This window comes from Chroicocephalus ridibundus, chromosome 8, assembly GCF_963924245.1.
Source record: "Chroicocephalus ridibundus chromosome 8, bChrRid1.1, whole genome shotgun sequence".
NCBI classification, from domain to species: domain Eukaryota; kingdom Metazoa; phylum Chordata; class Aves; order Charadriiformes; family Laridae; genus Chroicocephalus; species Chroicocephalus ridibundus.
This window is the reverse complement of record NC_086291.1, coordinates 13,860,539-13,880,949: the sequence shown is the minus strand read 5'-3', so window position 1 is coordinate 13,880,949 and position 20,411 is coordinate 13,860,539. Positions and strand designations below refer to the sequence as shown.

The window sequence follows — 20,411 nt, the reverse complement described above, 5'->3', positions numbered from 1 at the left end:
CTGTGTTTAGTAGTTGCAGGATGACATGAGGGCTAAGAGATGAGAGTACTGCCACCTTGCGCCAGTCGAGATGAAGCCTAACAAACAAGACTCAAACTAATCCCAGAACACGTTCTGCCTTTAAAGTCTGACAGTTATTTGAGATCAGACACTTGATCATGAATTATGAAAGAGCATAATACTATCAGTCTTTAAAATCTTAAGCCAATTCTTTAAATAAAAATAATCAAACTAGCTGTATCTAATCAGCACGTCTGGCAGCAACTACTCATTATATTTGCCATTTTAACAGCCTGGGTTTTGCCACTGTGATAAATTTCAATCACCAGGGATAAAAGCTTTGGTAAGGGATTCAGACTAAGCATTTCAGACTAAGTCTTTCTGGTTTGGTTTTGGATTTTGTAAAAAGTTAGGACACACCAAAAAAACAAAAGTACACGCATACGCAGTTTGACAGCTCAAAAGACATATAAAACTTCTTTTGAAACACTCTAATAATACACCCACACTATAAAAAGGGTCATATATTCTTACTGCATAAATATTTAAATACCCAAGTCAACATAAACTTTAGAAACTTAAGAAGTATTGTGAAAATTCTCAAGTACAATACAATACAAGCACTACATCCAACATTACATAATAATGTAAAGAACGTGATATTTTTTCTGTTTATTTACTGATATATATAATTCTGTTCAGTGGATATTTCAGTGACTTCTCCCCCACCTCCGAGTCATTATTACGAGCAGTAAAAATGTAAAATAGGAGTACTCACCAATATCATTAGCTAGAGAAGCAGGATCAGAGGCCCCAAGGGTGGCTTCAAACTCCTCCTGAAGACGGTAAGCTCTTTGAAGAAGGGATTCAAGCTTATGAATGAATTCAGCACTAATAATATCCTGCAAGAAGACAGACATTAGAAGATTTTCTATTTGTTTACAGTCTGTAAGATTTTTTTGTAAAATCTAAGAATATTAAGCCTTCAAAGAGCAAACCGTGCCACGTTAATTTCCTACAAAGCACACAAGGACATTGTCAGATGAGTACCGCAACATCCAAAATATACACACTTTTCTAAACATACGTGTATTTTATTTAGTGTAATAAAATCTAAATTTTAAAATACTTTAAAATTATCTGTGATGTTTACTGCACTAGAAATAATGAAAGCCACACAAGTATGTGTTTATTTCAAAATATTTTTAGCATTTAGTTCATAGGAACAAAGGAATACAAATAAAGTTTAAGCACATTATTTGTGAGTATTCATAAACTGATCATCCTTCCCAGGACCTTTATCTTTGCTAAGCAGATATCCTCTCACAGTCATAAAAGAAACGGACGACCCAAGGGATTTTGTGCAGAGAACTAGTATGCTTGGTAGCTTGATAGTACAATCCAGAAGCAAACACTGATGTAACAGCAATTGCCAAAAAATAAATAACACTAATTCCCTCCCTTCACCCTCCTCCACACAGTAGATTATAGATTGAATATACTCACTTCTACACTTTCTTCTGCAATTGCGTCTCCTGCTCCCAGCTTAATGGAACCACAACTTGCTTCATCTTCAACTTGCCTGTTACGGAAGGTTAATGCCTGCTCCCATCGGCGCAGCGCTTCTTCAAAAAGCTCCATACCTAGGAGAGATCAGGAATACCTGATGCACACAGCTTCCATACGCATTCACATATTAGAGTCACCGGAAAATATGTAGCTAATAAGCATGATTATAGCAGAGATGCTACAGCAATTCCCAGTCTAAAAAAGAAATATATATATATATGTCTTTTTAATAAGATAAAAAAGCTCACGTTATGATCACAATGTTCAATGTATGTTTTCCTATTTACTTTTTAAAATATTTTTATGGATTACTACTACAAATATAGGATTAAAAAAATACGTATTTTGAAAAACTAACTCTAGATCAACTAAGATTTCATTATTTTATGGAAACGTTCTTAGACACGTGCCAACAGGACACTGTGAAAGAACACCACAATAATATTGTGTGTCACTTTGCCATGAAAACAAGAAGTTATTTACATTCATTGTCGGTAGATGCTGAATATTCTTATTATAACTTACCCATCAAATATAAATTTTCGGGTGTGGTCACTGGAATATTGACAAGCTTAATATCATCTTCATCTGCTTTATCCCAGGAATTAGAATTGGCACAAGCACAACTGTGACAAGAGGTGGCACTCTGAACCTTAAAAAAATAAACAAATTTTGAAGCGCTGTTATATAGAGTATCCTTAAAACTACATTCCTGGCAAAGTACGTTACATCCATGCTATCTGCCTAGAAACTGCTTTTACTACGTAGTAAGCACAATGGCCTTCTCAGCATCTCTAGCCTTCTGCATAGCTTGTTCAGGAAAGCTGTTTCAGCTCAGTGAAACCATTAGGTGCACATTCAGTGCAAGTTAACAGACATTCAAGAGCCTTAAAACACTTTCACTCACCGAGGCCAGGCTTTGAACTGAACCAGAGTATTTACTGAAAAGTCCTCCATTTGCATAGATACAAGACTGAGATCCTTTTTCCTTGGCAGAGCTCAGAGAAAGAGTCAAGTTTTGCCGACTACTGGAACAACTAGAACCTAAAAGATACACTGATTTTAAATCTGCTGAAAACTCAAAACACTGTATCTTTCACTAGTAAGATCTATCAAGAATTAAATTTACTTTTTTCAATAAAATCCAGTTTAGAAGCAAACAACTATTATTCTTTAATTTATAGTTCTACATGAGAAACTACAAATTGGAATAGCCTATGTCTATAATAATAGCCACACATTTGAGCACAATTATTTTCCTGTTCTATAAAGAATTAAAACTGCTTTTCTCAGTATTGAGATATGTCCACAAGAATGGCAAACCCCCTATTGATAAAAAAAATTTTAATACAAATTCATGATTAAAACTTCAACTTTGAAATTTGCACAATTTCTACTTCAACAATTCAATGCTCGGCATGAAAGGAAAATAGTTTGGTTTACTACTACACACTGTTATGCACACCCATCCCCTCACACCCCTTCTCCTCCCCTCCAAGAAAACAAAAAAAACCTGGGTTTTCCTTCAAGTACCTTTTTCTGATGCAGCTGCTTTGGTACACTCTAATACTAGATGACTTGGTTCCCATGGTGGCACTTTCTTGTTTTTCTTTCCACGTCTTCTTTTAAAGTGATGGGCCAGAAAAATAAGAGATATTGCACTCACTGCTGTTACCGTGAAAAGCTTCTTTAACCCAGGAGAAAGCTTTATCTGAAAATAAAAGAATATGACTTTATGGGAAATATACACTCCTTCACTCCCACCTTTCCTCCTTTTGGTGTGTTCAACCTAGGCTATAGCTCGTCTGAGGGAAATAAGAGATTTTTTTTGTAATTTCTTTTTAATGCCAGGACAACACAGGGCTTCAATTAATTCCCTAACAGCAAAAGAATACTGAGAAGAAACTCAGCCTTCACAACTAGACTATTTTCTTGCACTGTGAAAGAGCAGAGGATGCAAAAGCTAACATTTGCATGGTTTTTCAATTTGGGAAGAACACATATTAAAACGTATTTCTCTAAATAAACCATCTTTTTTTGGTTTTTACATTTTATTTTGGATACAGATCAGTCACAGGTTTACAGACATTTACGCTGGCAAATAAGAACCACATATACAAGCAACTGCAACGAAAAACCATTAACAAAGTTTATAAAATTCAAAGTGACAAGATATACAAAGAAGAAGAAGCCATTTAACTGGGAACTAGAGTCCACATTCACAAAATCTTAAGGAAATCTATGCTGCTTGAGAAACAGACTGCTGGGAGAAAACCCGATCTGCAGTCCATGGGTCTAATATAGTGTTTCTGAAACATGTTTCCTCATATGAGAGAGCGCTGGCCACACAGTGTACCACCGCACTCTGGCAGTCCCTGGTTGCTGTGCAGTTGGCTAATACTATCAGACTTGTGTAATCTAAAGAAGCATTAAAGGCTTTGCTCTGCCTTGAGTTTGCAATCAACAAGTCAAACATCTTTGACTTGAGAACCCTGTCCTTAGTGGTACTGTATCTTGACCAAGACTGAAAACCTAACACCGCACTCTGTGAGGAAAACGAAATCCCCGAAACACAGCACACATACTTACAAAATACTATTATATTTCACAGAAAAGAGTTAATAATCAAATAACTGAGGTTAAAGCCTTGAAGCTCACAGAATTAAATGCTAGAACTAAAGTTTCAAAGAACTGTAAGTGGATTTTTTAAAATTTGTCTGTGCCTACAAACATCATCATAAATAAATCAACAGTGAAATGAAAGCCTCTAAGAAGAAAGTTAGCAGTTGCACATAATGGACTCGCATGCGGTATTTAAAAACGATACGAATACACTGCAACAGAAAAAAGAAATCAGTGATCTTGCCGTGAAAATTTTAAAGTATTCTAAATACAGAAAAACGGTGAAAATAATCTGATGCAGGTAAGACTGAGAATATCCCATTCTGGTTTTATATGCAATAAAACTTTGAAAAGCATTTATATACAAATATGAAAAATGACATAGCTTTTGCTTACAAGCATTTAATTGAGTAAAAATAAAATACAGTCATATTCATGACATGGGTTTTAAAAGCAGAACTTTCTTAGGATCTGCTAATACCTATCTTAAAAAATAAATAATTATTGGCATTCCTAATTATAAACTTTCTTTTTCCTTTTAGTTATCCTTGTCAATGATTCAGCATACACAGAATGGAAAAAAATCTATTTTACCATATTTTGTACAGCCAATTAGAGACTTTTTTTTTTTCCTCCTGTGTATTATGGCACCAGAATATGGCTCACTCTTCAAGAAATTTATTCTCTGAGGGATACAACTGAAGCCTTAATATTTTCTCAAGTAATTCTGATGTATTTCACTCTATCTCACATACGTAGTTATAGGCAAACAACGCCTCCCTTCTCTGAATCTCTGCAACACAATTACAGCTCCTCCTCCCTGTCTTTGACACGAAGGTGCTCTAGGGACAAATCTTATGAATCCCTGCAGACAAGGAGTATCAGCTTCACAATACTTACAGCTTTTGACAACCTGAAAACTAAGATCATAATGTACTCTTTGCCCAGGTTTGACTGACTGCTATCCATGTTGCTATAGCGAAAACTAACCTATAATATCAATGAAAGAAAATAAAAATAAAGCACTCCAGGGACATTTGTAAAAGGAAAAATTGTGATTAATAAAGCCTTAGATTTTCTTCTAAGATGATCTTTCTGTAACTAAAACAAATGAACAAAATCAGCAAAAAGAACTGAACTGGTTTAAAAAACAGCCTGCTTTTAAAGAATCACTACCTTGTTTTAGTCATGTGCCACTTAAACAGAAGAAGTGATGCAAAAACTAGAACAAGGATTTTTGATTTACATTAACGAATTACCATCCAGATTAATCTGGTGAGTTGTATCAGCAATCTAGAAAGTATTTCAGACTGTTAGTATTTCAGACTATTCAGTACTGTTATTCAGAAGTTAGTGACAGTTGTATTTAAATACCTAAAAAATTCTACACCAAAACAACTTGAAGATTTTGATATTTGATTCCATGAGAATTATTGTGCTGTTGCAAAATGAAGACATACAGACATTGCAGATAAAGCAATCTCTTCAGTCCGATGTATGATGATGCACTACATGTTTATTAGCAAAAAAAGACCAAAAAAAATTCTTATTTTAGTTCAGTGTTCTAAATAAACTAAAAATCAAGGTATTCTGTACAAATTTAATTCATGTTAAGCTCAGGAGAGAGAATACAACATTGCAATTAAACTTCTAAATGCGTATCAGAAGAGACAATATTTAGACAATGTGTATATTACCTGGTTAAGAGAATAATACCAAGAAAGGGGAAGATGAAATACCCGTAAAGCTACTGTCTTCAGAGAAAATCGTGTCTCAGTAACAGCTTCTTCTGACATGGCTCCTTCTCTCCCATAACCTCATTAAGTGGAACTATCTTGAAAACAGTCACAGATGGTCTCTGGAATACTCTGTCAAACGAAGGACACACACTAAATTATGCAATAGAAGCCCAGGACACCTTTCTTCTGCAAGCTCAAGCCCCTTACATAACAGGTATATGACTTGTTTGATTGATGTTTCTGAACGGAGATAGGACTTGTGCTTAATGAGAAGACAGCAAATTTGCTGGCTCAGCTTAGGCCCTGTTCCTTCCAACTGCTCTGTGCAGAGACCTGGATCTCCAGAGGACTCAGTCTGCTTTTATCACTTATTATATTCTCTAAACCATACGTGGCAACAATCCTGTTTCTAAGACCGTTACTGTCGGAAGAACATATTCGCCAGCTAAAAGAGTTAAAAGATTTGAGGGTAGCCAGAAAAAGTTTATCTCATTAACAGCCCCAATTTTGTTGCAGACACAAGAGGAGGGATAAATGCTATCGCCTGAGGTGATCTCCCTCATTGGAAGGGACGTCCCCCTCACTCTCTGATGCTAAGCACAGGGCAAAGCCCCCGACGCCTGACATCCAGGGCTGTGTCAGGGAGAGAGGCGAGAGGAAAAGGCGGGCCCGCAGGCCGCGGAAGCGCTCCGCTTTAACCACCACCTCCTTCCCCCCCGCCACAGGCGCTGCCTCAGGGCAGGAGCCTCTCTCCGCCGCGGGACACCGAGCGGGGCCCGGCCGGCCTGAGCAGGGCAGCGAACCCCGGTCGCCTCGGGGGCAGAACCCCACCTTCCCCCCAGCACTGCCCAGCCCTCCCCACGCACACAGCCCCGCCGTGACGGTCGGAACCTTTGCGGCGCCTCAGGCGGGTGATGGGCAGAGCCGGGCTGCCGGCTCCACACCCCGCTCAGCCCCCATCCTCGCCACTCCCTGGGCCCAGGTCAGGTCCTGCTGCGCGTCAGCCCTACTGTTTGTCGCCCTCTGTTACCTGCCGAGCCCCAGGACAGGTACCGCGGGCTCCCTCCCCGCAGCGGCGGCTGCTAGGAGACCGACGGGGGAATCTGCTTCCGGGCCAGTGAGAAGCGGCCGAGGTCGGCTGGGAGGCAGCCCCTGCCGCCGCCACGTGAGAGTGACCCACTCCGTTAGGAGTCCGCGTCGGCCATCTTTACATAGGGCGGCCTTCCTCAGCGGGCAGCCGGGCAAGATGGGGTGAGAGCCTGGCGCCGCCATCTTTGTGCGGGGCAGCGCTCACGTGAGCGGCGGAGACGCTCGGCGCCGCCATCTTTGTGCGGGGCGCGTCCCACGGACCGGTGTCGCCGCAGCCGGTGGGCGTCTGCGTGAGGCGGTACCGGCGGAGCCTTCTCCGCGGCCTTCTCCGCCACGGTGGCCTTCTGCACTGTGGTGTCCCGGTCGCGGGAGCGTTGCCCGCCCGCCCGGCAGGGCCGCTGCTCCCGGAGGCTGAGGTTCGCCATCGGTGTAAGCTGCGGCTAGGCTTAGCTCCGCGCACGGTGCGTCTACCCGGCTGCTCTGGTAAGAGGGGGCAAGTCCCGCCGCCGGCGGGAAAAGCGGGTCGGGTCAGGCGTCTGTGAGGGGGGGAGAGGAGCGCGGCGGGCGGCGTCCCCGACTGGTCTCAAAGTCCAGGGCAGGGCGGCCCGGCCCGCCGGGCGTGTTGGCACGGTGATGGCCGCCGCCGGCAGGAGCCGCCTCGTCAGGCGGGGAGCTGCGGTCCCGGAGGGCTGGGTGGGGGCCCGGTGGTGGTGCACGGCCTATCGCCCCCGCTGGGCGAGCTGGGGCGTAGGGCGACGGGACGGTTGCCTGGGCCGCCCGCCCCGGGTCAGGGCGGTGGGTGGGGAGGGTCCGCCCGCCTCCCCGCCTGCTGGAGGTGGCCGAAGAGCCGCCACAAACGCCGACCACGAGCGTGTCGACGGCCACAGATATCCGCTAAAGTTGAAGCCATACGGGGACGGGGTTGTGGGTACGATGCAATTCCTAAAAACGAATAATTTACCTATAAATTACTGTTCGTTCCCTGAGGTATCTGCACGCGTAGATGACCGCGTACGAGGGATGAAATAGACTGGAGGAAAAAAAAAGTCTGGTGTAGCACCTAGTGGAAAATCACTGTAGACTCGGGCACAGGCGGAGTTGGGAAAATCCTCTTAGAAACAGAAAGGTCATCTAATGGGCTTCAGAGTTAGGATTTAGGGCGGTGGAAGAAAGGAATGAATGGACGGGCTGTATACCTTAAAAGGCAACATAAAAATGAAAAATGGCGAACCCTGTAAGAGGATATACCCTTAAGCGTTTTTTTAAATGTCATTTCTCTTTGGAAACAACGCTTCATGACAGCGAAAAAAAAAAAAATCTAATGGAAGTGACTTAAAAAATTGTGTTACGCTTGAATGGATAATTCTTGGTGCCTGAAGAGAAGGACCAGGTATCTTTCATCACCTTACTGAGTATACTTTTGTAATTTACTGGGAAAATACCAGGTTTTATTCTAAGTAGATAAAGTAAGTTTTCTACCCAAGTTAGTACTGGTGGTGTCATTTTTTCAAGAAAACAGGATGCTCGTGTTTGGAGTTGATGGATTTAAAAAGGTAGAAGTAGGGAGGGATGGGAGATGAAAATCAAAATCACCTGCTGATTAACAGAATATAAAGGAATTTAGTGTGTGAAATTAAGATTAATCTTCCCTATTTTTTAATATGAGAAGACTATTCTCAAGGTCGGTAACAATATTATTCATGTACGTTGTTGTGCTGAAGTAATTTCTGTAATAATTGTCAAAGAATCCAATGAAGTTTTTAAAGAGCAACACAGTTCTTTAGAGAATTGATAAAAAAATGTGCATTTTAAAAAATCTGAATACGTATGCGTAAGGCTGTATCTTCAATGGGCGTGTGGAGTTTGGAGTGAATGCTGGTGGGTTTCTTCTGCAGTGGAAAGAATATCTGTATGACAAGTAATTACTGAAGTTTCAGATCTCTTTAGTATTCGAAGTAATTAAATGTTCAGTTACAAAATTGCATCCCTGTGTCACTTTTATTTTGTTGCTGTAAAATGAAAATGAATGTTAAATGCAATTGTTCCAGTACACTAGTAAAGTAACTGTGAGTGCAGATAAGAAGCCTGAACTTAGAGTTTACTAGTTTGATGTGCTGTTGTTCAGAGCTGTACTGGCAAAATAATAAAAGTCTACAATGAAGATATAATTACTGCTTCAGGTAATTACTGTTTTCAGAATAATCCTTTTACTCTTAAAATCTTCTATCAGCATTCCGTAACTGAACCCTGTAAAATGATCTGATAAAATGTCTCCATATTTAGGGACATCAATGGAATAAAGGTACATATTTGTTTATTTAAACATCTGTTGAAGTGTTAACTAGTATAACCAGGCAGATGAAAACATTAACTTTAATTCAGAAATTTTTTGAGAGAATTTAAGATCTGTTATGTTTCTTCAGGACCTATTAGGCTCGATGCATAAGCCTAAGATCATTTTCAAGATCAGTTGAATTCTCTTAGTGTTTGATGGGATTCTTCTGCGTGTGTGATAGTTCTTCCATGGTAGGCACCACACAAATCTGTGATGCCATGGAATTCTGCTGAATAATAAATAGGTTGCTGGTCTTGATGCTTTAAGTTATGGTTCACATTTCTCTAATGGCTCACATGAGCAAACGTTTTTTTCTTAGTGAATGCAAAGAATAAACAGGAACAAAAAAGCCTGGAGATCAAGATAAGTTTTACAGGCTTTTGGTTTTTCTTTGAAGTATGACTCGCTATGCATGCGCTAAACAAAAATTTGTTAATAAGTCGTTCCTTTGAACATTAAATTAGTCAATTAGTTGAATGATGTAGTGTGATACATTGACACAGGTGGACTGAAACAAACCTTCCAGTGGAAACATTGGAGAGAGCTGGGGGGAAGAAGGGAGAGACTGCAGAATTCTCTCCCAAATATATGGGAAGCATTTGATGAGAAGCTTATATTGCAATAAACGTTGATGAGAAGATCATATTGCATGAATATGATCATGAACAGTTAGTGTGAAAACTTGAGTTCTATTCCCAGTTAAGTTTTACTTCATTCTTAACCTAATAGTGAGATGAAGATGCTTCTTGTATCTCATGTGTAGGTCTGTGGTTTTCGGCTTGTGTTTTTTCTAAGCTTCCTGTGAAACTATGGAATACTTCTGAAGGGTGAAAGGTGACAGAAATAGTCTTGTTACCACGGTCACGTGATTGGTGTCTAAGCATTCATGTCTTGATAACAATTTTTTAGAGTTCTTCAACCTGAGGAAGGCTGACATTACTGATACAGATCTTTTCCAGAGCCTTTCTCTGTCTTTCTAACATATAAACTTTTGGTTCAGGAAGATGAAATGCTGGAAAGGATTCAGGGAAGCTATACATTCTTGTAATATTTTTGTTCTTCTCTGGCTGTCATCTTTTGGTCAGTAGTGGAAAGAGGATACTGCACCTTTTATCTGACCCAGTAGAGCTGTTCATGTAAGATATTTAGGCACCTTCCCAGTACTATCACATATCACTGGAGGCACAAAGTGGAGATATACTCCAACTTCAGAACAGGAGTATAAAATGGAGTGCAAGAGAAAACTACAAACATAGATTTTTATTATGTTTTTTTTTTAACTACTGGAAATGAGAAGTGACATTTGAATGAGGTCAACACAATGTAGAAGCTTGTGAAAAAGATGTGATAATGAGATACACCAGTAGAGGAAGATAAGCAATTTTTTCAGATAGAGTAGGAAGTGGTGAAATGGAGGAAGGGCAGTGAGCGAGGGAGGGGCTACCCTGGGCTTGCTAGGACTTGGAGAGATGAATCATGGTTTTGAAATTAATTTTACAGTTTTAGACTTTAACATAAAATTTTACAAAATGTGTTACCAGTATATTAAGCTACCAAGGTTATATCAGTACAGTGCGTTATCATGGTTGCTACAGGATGGAAGAAGGTGCGTAAAAATTTTGTCAACAAAAGATGAAAGAAAGGTCATTCAGCTTTTACCATATAACAACATGTAAAGCATCTGTAACATTAACTAGACTTCTGCAAGGGATGCTCTCCATATCGACAGGAATAGGGACCACATCCATAAGGACATGAGCTTCGACATGCTTTGGTCTTTCTAATGATTATTATGAGGAGAGAGATGCAGACTGTATCAAGAAACAGAATCTGGCATAAGCAGAACTCCTGGATTTGGCTTTGTTCAGGACTGCGGGTTTGGATTTGTGCAGTTCCGTGTGTGAAAAGTAGCTATTAAATTCAAATCTGGTAGTGTGAGGTGAAGTCTCCGCTTCATTCATTGCTTTGTATTACTTGGAATAATGCATTCAGAGAGCTGCTTCTATAAAAAAAATTAAGCCCTAAGCTTTACTAATCTCATTATATCGGTCTTTCTAAAGCATTTGTGTTAAATCAGCATTAATTCACACTGAATTTTTTTTAAGGTTGTCAGGGCTTTATTTGAAGCTGACTTGTTCATTTTTAACGTTTTAACAGACCTTGCAAAATGTGCAAGATGAAACATACATTCATGTTTCCATTTCTGTTCTGAAAAGGAACTTTACAGTTCAAAGCAGAATTGCTAATATGACTGAAATGAGGAGGTTTGGCCTGAAAAAGTAGCGTTGTCATATTTGAAGTGTCTTTTAGCAATACTGCGCATAAATTACAAACAGACTCTGAACTGAGGAAATATTTCTCCAGCTGCAGCTTGTGTTTGAGAGTAGCGCTTTTTAAATGTCATACTATTGGTCCAGGAAGAGAATTTAGACCTCATCTTGACAAAGATCCTGAATTATTAATTTCCTGTTGTATTTCCAGTCTTGTGAGATAAGTTCTTAAATATTTTATTGAAAAGCTGTTAATGTGACATTCAAAAAGGCTAAAAGATACACATACTTCAGTATATATACACGTTATACAAGACACTTATATATATATATTATTTATATATAAATAATTGTTTATATGTAAATAAATATGTGTAAGTACGTATATGCAGGTATATACATGAGTATATATAATAAATTATATAAAGTATTATATATTATTTATGTACTACTAATGATACTTTAATAATATTATTTGTAAAGGAATGTTTGTAGAAATAATATAGATTATTTATACACATACAGACACACATAAAAAAAAAGCTTAGATAATCAAAGGGAATTGAAATGGCTCTTTTTTTTCAAAGGGATGTTGTTGCAAGGCAATGGAAATAAAGACCAAGTCAAAGATGACAAACTGAAAGTTTACTAGGAAGTGCAGAGATGCCCACTAGGCAAGGTTTGTTTTCCCCCCATGCTGTCAAAGCTCTAGGTTACTTAATATTCAAAGGAGCAATTGGTCGTATAATGGAAGGAACAGACCTAAAGCTGCCAAAGCAAACATGCAAAGTGGAAAGAGATGTTGATAACAGTGATAAAGGCTGCTACTATCAATCAAGGAGTGCGTATCACTGAGTTAGAATGGAGTTTTACTCTGAAGTTTTGATAAAGTAATGCTAGATTGGACTGATAATAATTGGGCAAAGAAAGTTGAGATTGAGCCATCAATAGTAATTGTTTAGGTGACAAAACTGGAACAAAGTTCTTAGATGGTTCTTATCTGCATGAGTCAATTGGAGTATTTATATAAAAAGAACCTTTCCGAGTTCGTTTTTTAATTTTCTTTCGTAAAACATCATAGCTTTCTGTGCAACTGTCAAAATAATAATGACAAAGTGATTGTATTTAACATTCTGTATTTCTGATAAGTTTCTGTGTCTGCACCAGAGACCTTGGATGGACAGAGAGAACTCAAACAAGAGAAAAGCTCACTGAGTGTTCAGTGCTACATGTGAATTACAAGTTTCAGTTTGCTTTTGTTATATAATATGCCTGAATCTAGAATGTGTCTTTGTAAATAAATAAAACCAAGATAAAGTTTCTGTCTCCTTTGGCAGACAAGTCATGTGCTCTTGCGTTTTAGCCTTTACAGTTTCAACATACTTCAGCAGTGTTGCATAAGATCCCCTTCCAGAATATACAGTCAGAGCCACCATTAGTTCTGGGTAGGCTTGAAAACTGTCTTTTTTATGTCTTTGGGGTGCCATGGTAGAGACAAGGAAGTTAAATAATTCATGAAACAGCTCTGCTCCACTCATGTTTCTGTTAGTTTATGCCCTAAAAGTCAGAGGATTTTGTTTTAGAAGTCAGCTGTGTCTAATTTGGACTATTGGATTCTCTTACTGTTAATAAAGTTATTTATACTGACTTACTTTAGAAAGGCACATTCTTTTTAAAGTTATGTGTATGTTGCATATTAGACCTCTAATATTGCTGCTTACTGTAAGGAACTGGGTTTTACTTATTCTTACTTCTGTTGACAATTGATTCCCTGGTCTTGAAAATTCCAGCTACAGGATCTCAGAAAATACAACTTCTAAAATGTCATCGCCCGGCAGCAATTGCCCGCATTTGGAATCAGTTGGAGAGATAACAAAAGAGGAATTGATACAGAAATCTCATGTGAGTTGTAGCATCTTACTTTCTTCCTATCACAGTAACTCTGATCACTTATTTTAGCTACATATCTTGTAATGTATTATTACTTATAAGATGTGTTTAAGTGTTAAGCATGGGTAAAATCTTCTGTACCAGAATAGTAAGGTTTAAATGAAGTATGGGAAGCATTATGGACTTGATAAAACTGAAAACCTTTTTTTGGTACTTAACACTTTCCCAGCAATGTCTTCCAAAGCAAGTGGTGTTTTAATGGAAATATTAGTTAAAAGAGTTAGCCTAACACCAAGATGAACTTCAATTTCAGACATTGCCATTGTAGCAGTTAGTTATTTGGAATGTTAATGTAATACAGCACGACTGACCTGACTTCAAGTAGAAACTATAACAAAGAAATCCATGTTTAAGTTTTTCTTAACCAGCAGTTCACTTTTTGATGGAGGAGCCACAGTTTGAGGAACTGTCCCTGTCTAAACTCTCGGTGTCCAGCTGGTATTAGCAAATGGAACACAGAAAGATCTTGTAACCCACTGTAGTGTCTGGGAGGTGATGAAAAGCCAAACCTTTTCTGTCCATGGTGCTAAATTTCTGTATTCGAAGAGTGCAACCGTTAATTTGCTGCTGAGGGGTATAGCATTTCTCCAGGGTTACATCTTTTTTTTTTTTTTTTTTTTTTTGTAAACTTTTGCAGGTAGTGTTGACTCTCTGCAAATTGGAATATTCAGTTATTACAAGTTCTATCGCTTTCAGTTCTTTTTATGTTAAATTGATAGGAAAGACCGATTTTGAGGATTTTTGTAATAATGTGATGTGGTATATGTTTATGCTTTATTTAGAAGAACAGTTTTTGGGTTAAGATGAAATCTCAGAGAGATCCAAGGTTTTACTAGAAAAATATACTGATCTTAAGATTATATGAAGCAAATCAAAAATTAAGTTGGTTATCAACACATTCTTTTTTGTCTTAAAATTATTTGGCTGATACTGAGCTTCACAGTATTTTTTTTCTCATTTTGTCTTGAATTTGAGGTTTACTAGTGAAAGTAAATGAAATAATACTTTGCTTGTGTGTTAATTTTAATAGGGCACTTGTCAAGACTGTAAAGTCAGAGGACCCAACCTTTGGGCATGCTTAGAGGTAAGTTGTTCTGTTGTTCCATAGCAGGGTCCTTTTCTAGTAATCTGTAGATAAAGTCGGTAGCATTTTTTTTTTTTGAAGAAACAACTGTAACCAAGTTCTTTAGCTTCTTTAAGTTATTATTTAAAAGCAAAGCCTCTTGTGCAGTTTTCTTTTTTTAAAGTTAGTTACCCTCTATCAGGTACATATTTCTTATACTTTAAAAATACTGTGTTTGAAATGAGATTTTTTTTTATAAGAAGCTAGCATATGAAGGTTTCTTTTTGAGTTATGATATTTCTTTCAGTTCTTGAGATTATTTTTTTTAATCTTTTCCCCAGATCTGTAGATCTGAAAAAAAAATATTATTCCTGAATTAAGTTACTTTTTATAAGCCTCTCTTAGCATTTGTAGCAGTAACACCTAGCAATAAATGCAGACTTTTTACAGCATAAAAAAACATACTCTGTCTTTTTTCTTTGTTTTGCTTAATAATAAAAAACTTATTTTGAAATTCGTAGAAGCTTGTACAAACATTCTTCAAACCTTGTATGAATTTTGTAGTCTTTACCCTGTGTATAGTTCTTGCTTAAATATGCTTTTGCCGCCTTCTTGCTGTCTACAAAAACCATATTTTTCAGTGTATTTTAAAGAAAAAAAAAAAGGTTCTGAAAACATTGCTTCTGATTGATCTATGATACCAACGGAAAAGTATGTAGCTAATTTGATTTTTAATATGTCTCATGAGTTCTTCATACAGCTGTTCCCAGAGATTGAAATTTTACTTTGTAGGCCTGACTTAATTTCTTGGCAACATTTGTGTAAGTTGTGTCAGGAAGATACCTAGGCTGAGATGCCAGCCTTTAGGTGTATGTATGAGTATTTTAAAAATCTACTTCATTAGTTCCCTAATAATATAAGTGGATTATGATAACAGTTAAAAGATGAGATTATTTTGCTCCCTCTATCCAGCAAGAGATATAAGTGAAGGGGGAAAGAATCAGTGTTTAATGTCTTCTTGTTAGGTGGTTTGAAGTTTAATTAAATATAAAAACCCTCATGGGAGTAGGAAGAGGTTTTCAGGGGTGCATCAGCCTGGCAGGTGGGGAAATGCTGTGAAGCTTGAAACACGTTTTTTATTTCTCACTTAGAGCTCTTAAACTGTTACTGAAAAACTTAATTTCATACCAATGTTTCCATAGGAGAGTTTTCTAATTGCAGTAGGACACTTAATGTCATAGAATTGTTTTGTTTGGAAAAGACCTTTAAGATCATAGAGTCCAGCTGTTAATCTAGCACTGCCAAGTTACCACTAAACCATGTCCCTCAGCACCACATCTACCCATCTTTTAAATACCTCCAGGGATGGCGACTCACCCACTCCCCTGGGCAGCCTGTCACAATGCTTGACATCCCTTTTGGTGAAGAAATTTTTTCCTAACATCCAATCTAAACCTCCCCTGGTGCAACTTGAGGCCATTTCCTCTTATCACTTGTTATTTGGGAGAAGAGACTGCCCCCCACCTTGCTACAACCTCCTTTCGTGTTGTTATAGAAAGCAGTGAGGTCCCCCCTCAGCCTCCTTTTCTCCAGGCTTAAACCACCCCAGTTCCCTCAGCTGCTCCTCATAAGACTTGTGCTTGAGATCCTTCATCAGCTTCATTGCCCTTCTCTAGACCTGCTCCAGCACCTCAATGTCTGTCTTGTAGTGAGGGGCCCAAAACTGAACACAGTATTTGAGGTGCGGTCTCACCAGTGCCGACTACAGCGGGACAATTGCTTCCCTAGTCCTGCTGGCTGCACTATTTCTGATACAAGCCAGGATGCTACTGGCTGCCTTAGCCACCTGGGCACACTGCTGGCTCATATTCAGCTGGCTGTTGGCCAACAGCCCCAGGTCCTTTTCTGCCAGGCAGCTTTCCAGCCACTCTTCCCCAAGTGTGTAGTGCTGCATGGGGTTGTTGTCACGCAAGTGCAGGACCCGGCAGTTTGCCTTGTTGAATCTCATACAATTGGCCTCGGCGCGTTGATCCAGCCTGTCCAGATCCCTCTGTAGAGCCATCCTACCCTCATGCAGATCAACATTCCCGCCCAACTTGGTGTCGTCTGCAATGATCTGCTGTGATATATCTCCTCTTGGATGAATTGACATCTTGCCTTCACCTTTTTCAGTAGAAAAACTTGGTGAGATCCCAGCATGTTAACTATCTGTAACTTAACTAATATCTGTGATTATTTAATACAGAAAATTGACTGTGTTCAGCTGCTATTTAATTGTATAAATTAACTTGCTTAGAGAGTTATACAGATAACATGCTGTACCCTCTGGTGTGATTGTCTTGACTCGTGCAAATGAAGAATTAATGAAAATTGCTTGAAGATTGTCAGCTGCAAGATTCCACACTCAGACAAATATGTTTTGCAATTAGCACAATTAAAATCAACAATTATTTTGCATGTTATACTAGAATGTAGTAAGTACTTAACCATACAGTGCTGGAAACTCTTATTTAAAGGTGAAAAAACGAATTCATTTTGAAGTAATACTCTGATAAATAGGCACTGCAGATAGGGGCATACAGGCATTTTTTTAATAAATGTGTCATGTTTTGAGTCTGTTGCAATTCAGTATTTTAGACATTGGGATAATGTTATATCTTCTGTAACAATCTCTTCCAAATCATGAATTGTAAAAAATACATGTTGACCTTAATCTGAACAAATATATCAGAATGGCCAAAAATATTATATTCCAAACACATTTAATGTCTAACACTGCCTACCAGTGAGAGGAGTTGAGTTAAATCTTGCAGCATCCTTATTTGCTTTAGGTGGTATTTATTTTAACATTTATTGTGCACGTCTCTCTGTTTGTGTAGGACTCTGCAAGTTTGAAATTTGAGTGAATTTTAAAGAGACTGACAGTATGTTCCTATTCCGTAAACCTGTTTGACACCACTGTTTAATTCTGTGTACTTCTTTATATCTTGCTCAACAGAACAGATGTACATATGTTGGCTGTGGTGAATCCCACGTTGATCACAGTACCACCCATTCCCAGGTATGTGTATGTGCTAGCAATACAGTTACTCGAAGCAGTGAAGTAGAATGAGAGAACTTTTTTTACTCAGTGAAGTTAAGAACCTGTGTTAGCGTAACTGTTTGGAAGTTTGATTAGCTATGATTGTTTTTCATCTATAGAAGCAGGTCTTGTTAATTTCGGAGTATGAGTTTACAGTCTTTGTGCAGCTGCATAATTATGTATGTAATTCTGACATTATTGTGCTCCTTAAAAGAACATGGTGAAAATTAAAAAAAGCACAACAATTACTGATGATTTTCAAGATGTATGGACAAAAGACATCTGAAGTACTTCAGCTTATGTGTAGTACTTCACTACTTCAGTCTAACTCTTTAGGATTTTGTCTGCCTGATGGTTAAGGGGATAGAAGTTGGGTTAATGAAGATGAGAGCTGAACAGGTGTAAGATAGGAAGTGTAAATTACCAGAAACAGGTGCTTTGTTTCTGCATTGTGCTCCCTGTTGCAGCACCTACAGATGAAGAACCTGTAGACTTAGATGAGTATATCCTTTCCTGCTATGTCCTGATTTTGGATCCAGCTTGGTAGGAGCAGTGGAGTGTGTGCAATATGTTCCCCAGCATGCCGAGTTCTGGCAGGGTTGGACAGCTTGAGTGCATCTGTTTGGGTCTTAAATTCACTGTCTGTTCTGTGCACACTTGCCAAAGTGAAGCCAATGGGATACATCGTTCTGCCCTAACAAATATACTGGAGACAGAGGGATGGCAGTTTTGTTAACATGTCGCTTCAGAATTGCTGATTTTCCAATTAAATGAAATTCTTGCCACTGGTTTACAGTTTGTCTGTCAGAAAATACATATAAACAATTTTTGGTCCTTAAAAATGCTAACCCCCCCCCAGTGAATATTAAAATGAACAAATAGTATATACAAGGGTTTTACAAGAAGTATATTTTATGACTGCATTTTACCACCACTCCTAACTTTTTTTTTTGAACCAGGGCCTTGAGAAGAGTGCATGTTTATACCAATTGTTAGCATGTTTATATAAATCTATATAAATACAATTTTTTTTTGCCAGCTATTTAAGCTAAATCACAGTTCTAAAGTCTTTGTAATATGTACATATATAAATGAGCTGCTTGTAGTGCAACTGGGGAACTGATGGTTCCTGAATTTCTTCCCTACAATTTTATACCTCTTGGCTTTCTACAGTTGTTTATTCCTGATTTACGTGCTGTTTTAGCAATGTTATGTATGGCCAGGTAAAAGAAAGGGAATGGATAGTTTGCTTGCTGTCAGGGACATCCTTGTCTTGATTTTCTTGTTACTTAATTTTAATTTATGGATAGTAAGCCCTCTTGTGGATTTTTTTCTCAGCAAAAATCTCAGTAAAATGAGAGAAACAAGGTTGACATGAATATGTTTATTTCTGCTTACTTCAGTTTCCACAAGCAAAGCTCCCTGTACTGCAAATAATCATGCTTGTTGTGTCCACTTCAAGAAAATGAATAAGCTGTTGCTCTGGAGACTTGTAATTATTTATGCAGCTGAAGCTGCAGAACCAAGTATATTCTCATGCTTAAAATTGTCTGAGAGATTAACGTAATCTGTTTCTGATGTTTTTTAGTAAGGAGAGGGCTACTTAATGAAATTGTAGCCTACATTTTATATGAAAAACATTGTTCTTGTACAAGGCCTTATTAAATGAGGGGAGGAGAAACTTTGGCATCCTGCAGCAGTTGTGGTATTTTCCTAATTTCTAGTAAATCCTTCATTGTCTATAAACCTGGCTGCTGCTGACATAAAAGGAAGAAATACAGAAAGGATTGGTGGAAATATTTGGAGGATGATGGCAACTATGTACACAAGCTTACTGTAAGCGAAGAGGTTAAAAAAAAAAAAAGATGAGTATTAGAACAGTAAAAATATTCTCCATCTGTCAAATTTTTATATTGCTTCACAGTATGAAGCTGTCAACAAGAGAACTAATTGAGTCTAGAATGCTTGTTTTGATATGAGCACCTCTTAATGTAACTGAACTACAAATCTTGTCGTACTCTTCTGATTGATTGCTGAATAGCTTGAATTTCCTGCAGCAAACCAGTAGAAATAAACACTGCCCTTACGGTAGAGGAGTTGGCTGCCATTATGATCATTTCCATTCCTTGAAAATGTGTTTGTTCTGAATTGTAACACTTCTGACAACAGGCTTTCCTCTTATTTTTGTAATCACACAGAGGCATGTAAGATATGACAGTGGCTTAGATTCTGATTGTACCTTGTTGGTAATTTGTGTGACTTGTACTAAAAATGAGTGTTGGATAAGTTTGTGCTAAAATTTCAGTAATAGAATTGCTATTTTTTTAATATTCTAACACACATATTTGTTTAATTATTGAAAGATCTAGAATTTTAATATTTCTGTTGTAGCTTGCATATTGCAGTACTTAATTATTCCACATTTCTGAATCACAGTTTTGGTTTTTGTTCTGTTTTAGGAGACAAAACACTGTCTAACTGTCAACCTTACTACACTCCGTGTTTGGTGTTATGCCTGTAGTAAGGAAGTATTCCTGGATAGAAAATTAGGATCTCATTCTCCACTACCAAATGCAAGACTGTCTCACCAAGCGCAAGAAAATAGTGTGCAGGTATTTCTTAACCCAATGAGAAAAAGGCAGCTGTAGCTTTACAGTAAACATTGTGTCTTCTCTCAAATGAGAAACTGACT

General features: G+C 38.3%; 2 protein-coding genes across 6 annotated transcripts in view; one reads left to right on the top strand and one right to left on the bottom strand.

Annotated features, from left to right (window-relative positions):
• MIGA1 (mitoguardin 1) overlaps positions 1 to 7,092 on the bottom strand; it is a 39,800-nt gene extending 32,708 nt beyond the window's left edge. The window contains exons 1-7 of the mRNA XM_063345164.1: positions 6,961 to 7,092; positions 5,889 to 6,059; positions 3,103 to 3,280; positions 2,477 to 2,613; positions 2,095 to 2,221; positions 1,507 to 1,643; positions 779 to 902 (exon numbers count right to left, since the gene is read on the bottom strand). Coding sequence (XP_063201234.1) covers positions 779 to 902; positions 1,507 to 1,643; positions 2,095 to 2,221; positions 2,477 to 2,613; positions 3,103 to 3,280; positions 5,889 to 5,987 — 802 coding nt within the window. The 5' untranslated portion in view covers positions 5,988 to 6,059; positions 6,961 to 7,092. The remainder of the gene's footprint in view (positions 1 to 778; positions 903 to 1,506; positions 1,644 to 2,094; positions 2,222 to 2,476; positions 2,614 to 3,102; positions 3,281 to 5,888; positions 6,060 to 6,960) is intronic.
• A 157-nt stretch (positions 7,093 to 7,249) lies between these two features.
• The window catches only part of USP33 (ubiquitin specific peptidase 33), a 42,277-nt gene continuing 29,115 nt past the window's right edge, over positions 7,250 to 20,411 (top strand). The window contains exons 1-5 of one of the 5 annotated variants that reach the window (XM_063345163.1): positions 7,250 to 7,502; positions 13,415 to 13,526; positions 14,605 to 14,658; positions 17,636 to 17,698; positions 20,179 to 20,331. In XM_063345163.1, coding sequence (XP_063201233.1) covers positions 13,446 to 13,526; positions 14,605 to 14,658; positions 17,636 to 17,698; positions 20,179 to 20,331 — 351 coding nt within the window. In that variant the 5' untranslated portion in view covers positions 7,250 to 7,502; positions 13,415 to 13,445. Of the gene's footprint in view, positions 7,503 to 7,958; positions 8,410 to 13,414; positions 13,527 to 14,604; positions 14,659 to 17,635; positions 17,699 to 20,178; positions 20,332 to 20,411 lie in introns of those variants that run through there. The other 4 variants (XR_010072368.1, XM_063345160.1, XM_063345162.1 and 1 more) reach the window with 4 other exon arrangements.